This window comes from Pygoscelis adeliae, unplaced genomic scaffold (genome assembly GCF_000699105.1).
Source record: "Pygoscelis adeliae isolate BGI_AS28 unplaced genomic scaffold, ASM69910v1 Scaffold10, whole genome shotgun sequence".
In the NCBI taxonomy this organism is placed as follows: domain Eukaryota; kingdom Metazoa; phylum Chordata; class Aves; order Sphenisciformes; family Spheniscidae; genus Pygoscelis; species Pygoscelis adeliae.
Window position 1 is genome coordinate 9,627,663 of NW_008824053.1, and position 12,953 is coordinate 9,640,615.

General features: G+C 38.8%; 1 protein-coding gene across 2 annotated transcripts in view; it reads right to left on the reverse strand.

The window, feature by feature from the left end:
- Positions 1-12,310, reverse strand: part of PTGFR (prostaglandin F receptor (FP)) — a 19,335-nt gene extending 7,025 nt beyond the window's left edge. The window contains exon 1 of one of the 2 annotated variants that reach the window (XM_009333821.1): positions 11,444-12,310. In XM_009333821.1, the coding sequence (XP_009332096.1) occupies positions 11,444-12,247 (804 nt within the window). In that variant the 5' untranslated portion in view covers positions 12,248-12,310. The remainder of the gene's footprint in view (positions 1-11,443) is intronic. The other variant, XM_009333822.1, reaches the window with a different exon arrangement.
- Between the last annotated feature and the right edge of the window lie 643 nt (positions 12,311-12,953).

Below are 12,953 nucleotides of genomic sequence, written 5' to 3' on the forward strand. Positions count from 1 at the left end.
TAAGCCTCATAAACAGAAGGATATTTTTGTGTGCATAAACTCGCAAACATTAACTGAAAGTGAAGCTTTTCTTTTCTGTCAACTTTCCCCTTAGACACTACCTATTTGCATCTGTTTTGCAGTAACATAAATTCAGGTTGGGCTTGAATGAAGCATTCCAGGTCACCTCTCTTTGTTTCTCCAAAAGAATCCAGACATTTCTATCTTGGATTGACAGCCCTTTTTCCTTCTTTCCTATCCTCCCCCTCAAAATTAGAAATACTTTGGTTCAACTAGCTGGCAATGTAATTCCTCTCACAGCTTAATTGATTAACTCATTTGAAAGTAAAGCAGAATGGATATGGATAGAGAAGATTTTAGCATTGAGAACAGTAGATGACTCGCTTCATAATGAAAAGACAGTGTCCGTACCAAAGTCAAGTAAACAACCTGTTTCCTGAGCTACATGTTTTAAAGTCACAAGAAAGCCTGCTTCCATAGAGCAAGGAATGTATTGCTGCCTAACAACAAGGCCTATAACAAAAATCTCTTGTACAAAAAAAATAATTTTACAGATAAAATTAAAATATTCTTTATCCAGCAATGCTGAGAGAAACTTTACAGGACAACTGCTGGACTTCTTGGGACCAGAAAACAACAGAGTATTTCTAATACTGCATAATAAGGATCATCCTGAGAAACACAAACAAAACAAATAAGTAAGTATTTAGGGATGTAAAGACTATACATATTCAGGATCCATTTATTCTTCCATTAGGGTCAGTTGGGTAAAGCTTCAAACCCTGGAAATGGCCTATTACTTCTCTTTTATTGCTTTGCCTTTTCAGGTTTTCACACTCATTTGGAAAACAATCACATTTTTATTGGCTAAATAAATATTCTCATTGATTTAGGAGCAACAGAACTTCTCTCACTAATACCCTACAAATGCCCAAAGAAAGAATCACAAATAACACATAATACTGGGGAAGAAGAGAACTGTCTGAATACAGAAAAAAAGAAACAATATACAGACAACCTGGAGGAAAAAGGAGCTGCAAAGGTCCATAATTATAGAATTAATTCAGCATTTAATTACTGTTATGCACAGGATCAAATCAACAGCTTAGAAGTGAACTGTCTTTTCAAACATCACCACGTTCACGCTGCTTCATTACTGAAGTCATCCTCCACTGTATTTACATGTCTGAGGAGAGAGACAACCTAGATTCAGCAACCAGAGGCAAATCTTCCACTTACGTCTTTGAGAGCAAGAAAATGTTCTTCCATAGGGAATGCAGGATCTGCCAGTTCTTACCTGGCCATTTTTTTTAATTATCGCAGATTTGTTACTTTTGGCTAAGAAGACAAGAACTAGGCTGAATTCTCTAAGGGTTCCTTGGAGAGGTCACTCCCTGATTTCAGAGGAATGGCACATACATGCAGGCTTTCAGGGCAAATACCACTGAACCCAGAGATATCCATACATATTAGAAGTGTTAAAAGAAGGGAGAAGAATTTCACAGTGAGTCAGTCATGCTATATAGTGTCCTTTTCACCTCTTCCAGAATCCAGGAATGCAGATAGCTTTGATGTGTGACCGAGCCTGCAAGACCTCAAGTAACAACAGGTCTAAAAAAGTAAAGAATCTACTCTATTGTCTATCAATGGAGTCAGACCTTCAGTTTAATAGTCTGAGAAATTTTGGTGTTTATTACATGGATGTAGGGGGAAAAAGAAGAAAAGAAAAAAATGTTAATTTGTAATTATATTTACATATGTTTATGTTTACCATGTATGCAACATACACAGTGGAGGAAAATGAGATCTTTTTAAAGATGGACTGGAGTACTAGTTACCTAATGACTTGGTGCTATCTGATTTGCAGGATTTGCACATCTGGCTGGAGGCAAAGGAAGATGAGATGTGTTCCTTTCATGTTATTTTTAAAAAAATCACTTTTGTTAAAGTGACTTATTCTATATATCATTCTGGAGAAGTACACTAAAAAGCTATGAACAAAAATATCAGGGCCAATGAATTTATTTACCAAGTTGGAAGATATAATTTGCATTTCTTTTTCTTTAATGTTGGCAAATAAATTAAAAGGCACTGCTGTGCAGCTGGACCATCTTTTAGGTGGAGGAGGAAAGAGAAAAATCAAATCTCCATTTAGGAGTGATTTATTTCTCACTACTTCTGCAAACCCACGCTCCTGGTAAAAAGTGGATTCAATTCTATTTCCAACTCACTAATGAACTGTAAATCCTAAAACAAATTGCTATCACTCACACGGATCCTCACATCCTTCCGGCTTCACCTTCTGTTTTAACACCTTTCCATGCAGTGAGGCAGAGGGGAATGCAGCTGGCCACATCCCCGCCAGCACAAGAGTCTTCCTCCCCACATCCTCACGTCCTGACGTTGGTCATTACATGGGTGACGCGGCTGCTCACAGGCAGACTCACCACATCCTTCACATCCTCCCTCACTCCCGTAACTGGGGGGTGGCCGCGCAGCCCATGCACAGCCAGCTTACGCAGGGTTCAAGCCACCTGAGGCAGCTGGCAGCACACAGGTCTGAGGCAGCAAGTAGGGGACCAGCCGGAGATCAGTCATTAACTTCCATTTCTCCAATGACAAAGTAATCTTTGGTTTCTGCAAGTTTAGTATCGAGGCCTAATTTTCTTTAAAAGAAACCTCAGTTCAGGACATCCCTTACACAAAGGCTCATCTTCAGGCTTCTTCAGGAAATCACGCAGAAACACAGCTCCGCTGCCATTCACACCCACGCTTCGGCACGCATCTCTCAATGAGATCCTCACACGGATCATTAAAAAGAGTTGCCAAGAAAGAGCTTATGAGGTGCTCTCCACTCTCTGCTCTGCCTGCAGCAGGTAAGAGCAATCCTTCAGCAAGAGACAGTCTATTACCTACAACGCGGCTCAGGTTCATTCAACGCCTCAGCTATTTCGCCTCATCCAACATGAGAATGAATCCGAAAGAATGAATCGCAATTACTAAAACTTCACTGTAACTCCTGGTGTAAACCCTTTCTGCAACATTCTGCTACCTGACCGTTACTATTGCTAAAAGCACATACACAGAACTCACGATGGGATCGTGCTCCTGTTCTGCTAGGCACTGTGCACGCACACAGTAAACAGGCACCTTCCTTCCTCGGGGAGCTTGTAACCCGAACTGCAGTTCAGCAATTTCTGACTATTTTAATGCCAAATCTAAGCCTTAAAAGCACGTGAGGTAAGAATTATTGCTCTGTTTTAAATCTAAACAGCATATTTCCCAGAAGAGGATCCAAATAATGCGCGCTCTCAGACATGAACTGATTCTACACTGCTATTGAGACAAGTAACTTCTGCTAGAAAGCATTTATAATCACCGTGCAAAACTTAAGATTGTGAACTAACACCGTACCAACATAATAAATATCTCACAGAATACATGAATGTATATCACACACTGTTGTCTGTCACGTTAAACCTGGTGAGGATGGAGGAGTTTCTGGAGCTGTTCCATGTGAGCGTATTTGTCCCAGAGACTTTTCAGCAACAAGTTTACCATTTAAAGACTTTAGACAGCCAGGAAAAAGAGCTTTCCTAAAATAACCATCCAAAAATGGTTATGCCATGTATGGCATTTTCCAAAAATGGCTATGCCGTGTATGATATTTTCAAGCAAGAAAGGCCTGAATAAGTGTAATATCTAGGAAATAGGAAGAATCTACTTTTATCAAACAAAATTGGAATGTGTATCACATTGACTTACTTTTTTATAGCAGGCACAGAATCCAAAAACTTTACCAACTGAATAAATAAGGGGAGGTTGTGAATGGAAATTTATCTGGCTGAAGATTTCAGAATTTGATTTTTTGCGATGGCAACTTCAAAATGGAAAAAAATCAAAATTTTCTGTGAAAGTCACTGACATCTATTTGGAATTAAATACTGTGTTTCAATGTATAGATCTTTATGGTCTAATTCTGTACATATAAATGTAAAAATCAAGCAGCAAGCAATTTTGAAAGAAAAATAGGACCACGTTGTTTTGAAAATGCAATGTTCTCACATGACTGGAAACCTGCCTTCCCTACTTTTTCTCTCCAAAACCCACCTCATTGCATTCTGATGGCACTGCATTTTCAGAAAAAGGTTTTATGTAAGTTTTCCCAAACAGCACAAGTAAACATAGATAACAGAAACTATAATTATGCTTCTCCAAAAGCCTCTGATAAAGGACAGTCTGTCAATCTCAGCTCTTCTTCCTTCCCTGGTTCATACCATTACTGCAGGACAACATGCTGACCACTATCCATTTCTTCTCCAGAAATTCTTTCCTGTTGAGAGAGTATCTCAGCTACTCAACTCCCTGACTTCTGTGAGAGGGAGGTAAACACTTGAATTACAAATATAGCCACAATTAATATAGTTTCTAAACACTCTATGATAAACTACGCCCTGGCCCACGCTTAAAAACATTTTTTTTTAAATTATTCGTATTTCTCAGAAAGGCTAAGGCCCGTAAGATCTCTACAAACTGTAAAAGATGAAAATAGAAACAGACCCAATTCTGAACACTGAAACAGTACCTTTGAAATTCAGTACCATTTTAGGTGGGTATACTCTAAAACGATGCTCATTCCATTTCTCATCTAACCTGGTGGAAATTTGCCAGCTGTGCCTCTTAAGAATCCAAAATAAAAGGAAGATCTCTACAACCAACACTAATACAAGGCATGAACATCTTATCCAAGGGTTTCTAGTATCATAGAAACATATCTGAATAGGTGGATTGAATTTTTAAATGCATTGTGTTAAGCTTTGTTATTCTCTCTCTGCAAAAACCTACAATTTCTTTCCATGGAGTATTTTCATGATGACATACAAAAGCACGCTCGAATTGTCTGAGTTGCTGCTTAAACCTTATTCCACAGGAAACTAAGCTAAAAAGACACTTCTGTCTTGAGACTAACAAAAACTTCATCAAAATGAGTGTTCTCTTTCATCTTAACCCCTAAAATCAGCAATTCATTCCAAAACATCTTTTGGGCCATAATATCAGGAATGACACTAACATTTCAGTGATTTAATCTTGCGTATCAGAAGCTCATTCAGAGGAACTCAAGGAGGAATACTAATTGAATTTGCACAGTGTTAAAGGATGTATTGAGAAACTCAGCAAGCAATTAAAAGGCCATGATATGAGGGAGAGTGAGAACCCTTTTTCTAGTGTAGCTTGAAAGACAAGGAAACCGGTATGAGACTTTTTTTCTTTCCAGAGGAACTCAGGGAGCATTTTATTCAGTCAAACAGCCGCTCCTGATCTGACCTCTTCTGACACAGCAAGGCCTAGAAGAGAATTAACACCCTACCATTGACAATAACTGTTATGGTATTGATGCTTCAGACTATAGATAAATAGGCGTATCTAGCAGGACTTCTGCTAGAAAAAAGCTTTTTTCTTTTCCCTATGAAACTGGTTCATTTATTAAACCATTGTGGCAGAAGTGGGCTCCTGAGATGGGCTTGCACCCGGCCCAAGAGATGCATTGACAACATCCAGTGGGTATTCCTGTGGAGGTCCTGCAGCAGGTCACCTCTCCTGTGCCCATCAGCGTGCTGCAGTAGCGTAGCCCAGACCCACCTCGAACCACATCTTCTTTACTCTGACAGCATGTCCTGTCTTTGTATGGTGTCAACAGACAACTGTTCGAGCAAAACATGACAAGAATTCAATGACAAAAGCCAGCACAAACATAGTAATTATCATTGATTATCTTCTTAAAAATCTGAATCTTGAAAAAGACAGGCAAAGTGTGTTTTTCCCCTGTGAAAGTAACTTTTATAATGGCATTCAAAGCTGCAAGGTTAGCTAAACATGTTTAAGAGTATCTCCCTCAGTCTTCAGAAACGGATGACTGGAAATTGAAAGTCTAATTTATTCTTTTTCAAAAGAAAAGATCACTCTCCTTGTTGACAGTGCCTATGCAGGCACAACGAGCTCACGGAGGCTGCAGCTTTGACGAACAACGTGTTTTGCCAGTGGCTCTGTAAGAGAATACACTTCTGCGGAGCAGCCACTCACGAGCTCTGGGGTGGCTGTACTGTACATGGTGACAAGGGCCTCACCGGCGAAGTGTGGACCTGCATCTTGGGACATCTTGTCTCTGCTTCTCCTCAGCTGCATTTTTCAATTATGAAAATCACCAGCCAGAGAGCACAACAGAAGGGACAAATTTTTAAGTAACTATTTTGTTGTAGGGACAATACAACCAGCAATTTTTGAAGGCATACAAACAACATTAATAAAGCAATGAGCTCGTATAAATGATGCCCATTGCACATATAAGCATAAGGTAGTATAACAGAAATTTAAACTGCCAGCTTGTTAAAGAATACAGAAAACAGGAATGGAGGAAGATGCTTCAAGGGTAACAGGGGTATGAACTCCTGGCAAAGTGTCACTGTGCAAGTATGTACATGACTACACATACAAAAATACTAAAATGAGATGCACAGAGGACTGCCTTGTACAACGAAGTACCTTATACTGTATGCAACCACATGGCCTAGGATCTAGCTAGTGTAAAACCTGCAACCCACTGACCTCCTTCAGCACATACCAACCAGGAGCCTGTCTCAGCACCCGAAATACCTGGTGGAGCAACCAGGGTGGGGTGGGCTGGGGTAAGGGTATTCCACCAAGAGCATCCCTGTTAGTGCAGCACTGCCTTTCTCGCCTCCTCCGGCAGCATATTCATTGAAAGAACCACTCAGGCCAGCTCCGGCAGCTTCTAGGTTGGAGTGATTCAGCAAATAGTAAGCTAAATGCAGCCCTAGGTGCACGAAAACCAACCATCAAGCCTCGTTGCATGAGACAATCTGAGGACAAGAAGAAGTCAGAGTGAGTTCAGAGAGACACAATTAGCATAGCAAGTTGGAAAGGGAAGAGATGACATGAGAAGAGACTGCTAGAAATTAATCTAGGCGGTAAAAAAAGCAACAGAATAAGAGCTGATTTATTCATATGAAAGAAATAGCTGAGATCTTTAAAAAAAAAAAAAAGGAGCAGCTATTTTCTGCATTAGAGGCAAGGTAAAACTGGAATGAAAGTAATCAGATAATTGCATGGAAAAAGATCTTAACAAGAATAATTTAAATGTAAAAGTATTTTTCTCAGTCTAAGACTGTGTTCCACACATGAAAAAGTTTATACATTTCTCCATATCATAATTTGTTCCTGTAGATAAATTCACTCTGAAATAAACCCCTCCTGCCCATAATTACAGGCAGTTCATTTTGCTACTCCAAAAACAAAATTTGAAATGTTTTTATCCCTTGAGCCCCACAGAATTTGATGTACTGAAGTCAAAATCTGCTCATACGAACACAGCTCCAAAAACAAGCTGTTTCATGAGAGGCCAGACGTCAAGTCACAGCCAAAAAACAGCTTTATATAACAATCTATTTCATCAGAGATGCTTGTCACAAAATGCTCCAGCCCAACTATTTGCTTTGGGAATCCAACCCCTAGGGACCAAATTTATCCAACAAAATTCACATACCCCTAGCAAAGGGCTAAGATTCTAGCAAGGGTGAAAAAAGATTACTTACTACACAGAGAAGTTGATGTTAACCATCTTCGGAACATATTTTCCTGGAATTACCCATCACAAAGCAAAATTAGTTGGACGCAGAACACATATGCCTCTGCAAATCATTGACTACATAGATTATCGGAAAACTCATGAATTTCACTTGTTCCTTTTTTTGTGATTTCCCTCCCGCTCTCAACTCCTCAAAAGGAGATAAATGTTCCCCCACAAGGGAAGAAGCAGGGAGCACCCCTCATTCTGGTACTCCGCTAAGGAAAGATTCCCACACAGTGGCAGAAAACTTGAAAAAGCTGCTCATTTTTGAGGAACAAATGAGATGGAGCTTCAGGTAAGAAATCAGAAGGCAGAAATCAGAAGGAAGTCCCTGTCCAACAGCCCCAAGCAGAGCTCCACATGAGCCATGCCATGGGCTCTGCTCCTGAAAAACGCTCCAGATCTCCAGGAGTCTTAAAATAGAGGTGGTGATTGATTATAGCATTATATATTATTATATAAAACATTAAATGTTAGATATATATACATACATACAGATATAAAAAGGCACCAAAACAAGTTCACTACCACTGAGCAGGTACAGAACTCAAGTTCAGTTCCACACCAGACACCATAAAGGACAATCCAGGGTCTTGTGCCTCTACTGTCATCTAAAAGTGATTTTAGCACAGGACAGTGACTGAATATATAACTCCACTTGGAAAAAAAAAGAAATTAAAATCTAATAGTGATGATAAAACCTGCAGATAAAATCTGCAGTTGGATGACAGTATTGGATAGACTTGATTTTAGTAGCCATGCACATATGACAATCGACGTAACACCAGATGATTAAAAGCAGAAGAAAAATAAGCAAAGCAAACCCCCCATCAGATGGTGAATCACACCAAATAAATCTAAACTCTTGTATCTACAAACCACATGTGGCATAAACTGCATCGCCTTCCTCCGCTTTCTATTCCAAAGGTTGGTTTCATTTATAATTGCTTCGGTTTATATAGAGGCAATTCACTCTCACATAACATTTTATTCTGTATACTCCTTGAGGATAGAGAACATGGGTAAAATTCGCAATTCAAGGATTGACACTGACTTCTAGATTTTGCTTTGAGAAAAAATTTAAAAAGCAAATGAATGCAAAACAAGCATGTATTTAGCTACTTTGTCAAATAATTTCACTTATGAACACCTGCTCATATTTATTTCAAGAAATACGTATTTTGGTATATGCTGATTAAACTACAGAATCTAAACAATTCATTTCACAAATTAAAAGCCCTGAGAGGTTTCAGATAAATCAGACAAGTAGATTTGGATCAGCAATTCTTCGTAAATCATACGCTTTGATAAACCCTGGATCTCTTTATTGTAGCACTTCAGCAGTACATTCCTGGCAAAGCTTTATTACACTGAATCTATATGCTCCACTGCAGTCCAATAAAGCTTGCTAAATTAACGCTGCACTTATAATGCTGTTTGTGTTCAGTGACTACAATGCTATCAAAACAAAGAGTTGGTAATTCAGAGAATTAACTTTGATGACAACTCTACAATCCTAACAGCTAAGAAAGGTAATATCTACCAAGGAGCCCCTCCTTCGCATTTTCCAGACTACCGAACTCTCCGGCTAAAACACTAACTGTTCACTTCCTTGCAACTTTGTTTCAAGAACTAAATCCTACCTTCACTAACATTTTTTTAAACTTCTTGTTTCTGACATAAATTTGTCCATATTGCAGAACTGTCTTCCATACTGCCAGGCTAATTTTGGTGATAGTTTGGCTCATCTCATTTCAAAAGAGATCCAGAAGCAAAGCATCGTGAGCCCGGAACGCACAGAGAGCACCGGCAGATTTGCCACCCAATGAACCAGAATTGCTTGTGTATCACCTCCCTCTGCAACGCAGTCCCCAAAACTACCAAGAACAAAATTAAGCAAGAAGTCATTGACTGGTCTATAGCACCAGCTGATGAAAACACCAAACTCTGAAAAAGCTCTGGAAAAAAATTTGCTGCTGGAATAATAATTCGTCGTCAACTACAACTTAGATGAAATTAAATACTTTAACAAAAGTAGTGTTGTGATTTCATTAAAGATTGTCAAGATTTTTAAAATTATGTTTTTATAATTAAAAAAAATTGAAAGGCATAACAAAGTTACCAACACTGAAAAAACAACCACAGTAGTTGCAACATAGTGTTCTTTCATATGTTGAATAAATGAAGTATCCCTTTTGCATTAAAAAAGTCTATAGCTCTTTTGATATCCAAGGGCTTTTTAAAAATCAAATTAATTCCAACCTTTAAGGACAGTTATTTTATCTGAAAATAAACGTCACCAGAGGATAATGTACTGTTTTTTCATTATAAGTAAAGCCATCATTTGAGTTGCTTTTCTTGAAAACCACTCTGTGGCTTGCGCCAGACAAATTTCAGGAGGTGTCTGGAAGTAACTGGAAGTAAGTTCACTACAAAAGCTTGCTATACTGTTCTGACAACTTTGTTTATGCTCTATACACCATAATCGGGACTCTGACAAAAGCCAACATGAATTTAAACTATGCTGTAGAGCAAGTCTTGAAAAATCAGTAGAGAAGCAGGGGAAAATTCGGTGTGTGTTGAACAAAAATGAAAGAGTTTTTGTGCATTTCAGTGATGCAGAAATTTATATCCAGACTCTCTCCCTGAAGTCTGCGATACTGGATTAATTAAATGCTACCTGCCAGATATACCCAACTGTTGCAGCTAGGCTAATATCAGTATCTAATTCAGAACTAGTTCAGGTAACTCCATGCTATACCATAGGCAGTGAGTAGATGAGATATAACTGGATCTGATTCAGGTCTCAGATTTAAATTTCTATATTTGTAAGCTCAAATCGAAATTGCTCCTCATTCACATTACTGGAAAACTATGGGACCTTGTTTCTAGGAAACAAATTAAGATTTCATATTACTTGTGACTTAACCTCTCTCACCCCAGTAAAAAAAATAAATTTTCTTCAGTCAGGTTTACTGCAGTAAAAAGAGTCACAGTTAATATCAGCTTTATAATGCCATCATACAACAGGAGCCGTCAAATTCTTTCCCGCTTCCTCTGACCCTGCTAGAGCACACACTGACATGAGCAACACTTCGCGCTCTGGCAGAGTCACAGCAGTTACCAGCAAGCAGTCCTAAGTCACAGCCGGGACAGCTGAGAAAGCGCACTGACTGCACAGAGCAGCTTTGCTAGTCATCTGTCCGGAGTACAAACCCAGTTTGGTCAGGTCTAAACCAAAATTTTATTTTAACCCACTGGTTTTTAACATGACTCTAAAGCAAAGCCCTTAATACCTTGCTAATGGAGTAGAGGATTTTTACGTTCTTAACTGTTATCTTCCGTAACACAGTTCAGAAGTGGCAGCAAACCATAATAATAACAACGAACAGACTACCATAAATAAAAAATGATATGAACCACAGTACAGACTAAACAGACTTGCCACTCCAAGACTTCACTGAATTTTTGGACAAGCTCAATATTTGCTCTGATTTATTCTAGCCACCATTCTGCTACCACTGTCTGCTTCACAGCACTGGAAATAAAGTCCTCACACTCCCTATACATTTTGCTTACTCAATCTATTTTGCTTATGATCAGAAGTGGAGAGTAATTACCATTTTTGTTATAGATGCACAGGTACACACATTATGGGCAATATGCCGTAAAATTAATACCTTGAAGAGTGAATGGAGTTGTTACCACAGCTAAAGCGCTTTAAAACCTGGAAATAAAAAAGTATAACTTTTATACAGTGATGTGCATTAAAAATTGGCAAACACATTAGGCTCTTACCAGGAATGGACTCCAGCAAATGCAAGAAACACACATTATAGCCAAGAGCTGAATGATCATTTCAAAATGATGAGATCTGCCTTGTCTTTGTTGACTTTTAAATTTGACTCTTAAGAGGGTAATTCCTGTGACAGCATTGCACAAGAATGAAATAGCAAGGGCCAGTAACCCAAGGCAAGAAAAAAGTAAGAGATAAAATCTGTCTTCCCAGTCCTCAACATGTTCTGTTTTATAGAAGCACCAGGTCCTCGATGCTTGAATTTGATAGGCTCTAAACCTAAGAATAGGCAGCAAAGCTATAATAACAGCAAACAGACATACCATAGTCAACATCATTTTCACATGTTTAGAAGTCATTTTTGTAGAGTGAAATATTGGCTTGGTGACTCCAATGCACCGTTCAACAGCCATCAAACTGCCCAGGAAAAGCGGGGCCAAAAAGAGCGGGCACAAACCAAAGAAAACCATGCAGATGCCAAAAACACTGCAAAGAATGTTGGACTGGTTGAATCGAATCCAGTCTTTATCCGATGCATACACAAACACTGCAATGGCTCCATTGATGAGGTGGCCGAAGAGATCTGTGACGACCAAACCACTGGCAAGAAGCAAAAAGGAGGCTTTCGATTTCTGTCTAAATCTCTGATACGCCTTCATGAGAATTGCTATTGCAAGACTGTTGGACAAAATTCCCACCGTCATGAAGATTATCGAAAAGAAAACGGAAATCTTCTTCTCCGTGTGGCAGGTTGTGTTTTTCAAGATTCCAAATCCAGCTAGCCCTGGTGATTTTGAACTGTTCATGGTTAGGAAAGGAGAGGCAGCCCTCAAAACATTTCAGCAGTCTTGCAATCAAAAAGCATCTGCAATATTAAAAACAAATAAACCCACACTGTAAGAGGCATACCACTGTTCAAATGACATTTGAAGCAGAAATTCTATAATATTAGTCTGTGGTACAAATCTAATTTTCTGGTTTTCTGAGTGATATGATACGGCATCATATTTCAAGCGCATCAGTCACAGGATAAAACAATTACCTGCATGCATTAGACAATGCAGATATAGCGTACAGTATCTTTACAGTCTCTGCACATAGAAGATATACAGATAACGTATAAAATATCTAATGCTCCTGTACACATACATAACCAGAGAAACCATACAAAACATTCTGGTGGTTAAACTATGATATATATATACACAAATGTTTTTGCAAGATACTCCTAGAATTAAAGTATTTATCAGCCCAACCACAGTCAGAAGTGAAATACTCAAACTGGAATGTTTTGAGAAGATAATCACACTCCATTTTTCTTCTCACTGCAAAGCATTTATTTTCAAAACAATGTCCTAACATCTTCCAAGTAATTCTCCTCTCACAATTCAACGTTCTAAAGCTTTTAACGTAACCAACACTGAAGTCTCCAACTCCGTAGCTCCCTCACTGAAGTACAAACTTGTATTTTAGCGGCCCCTTACTCAGAGGCCAATTCTGCAAGTTACTTTA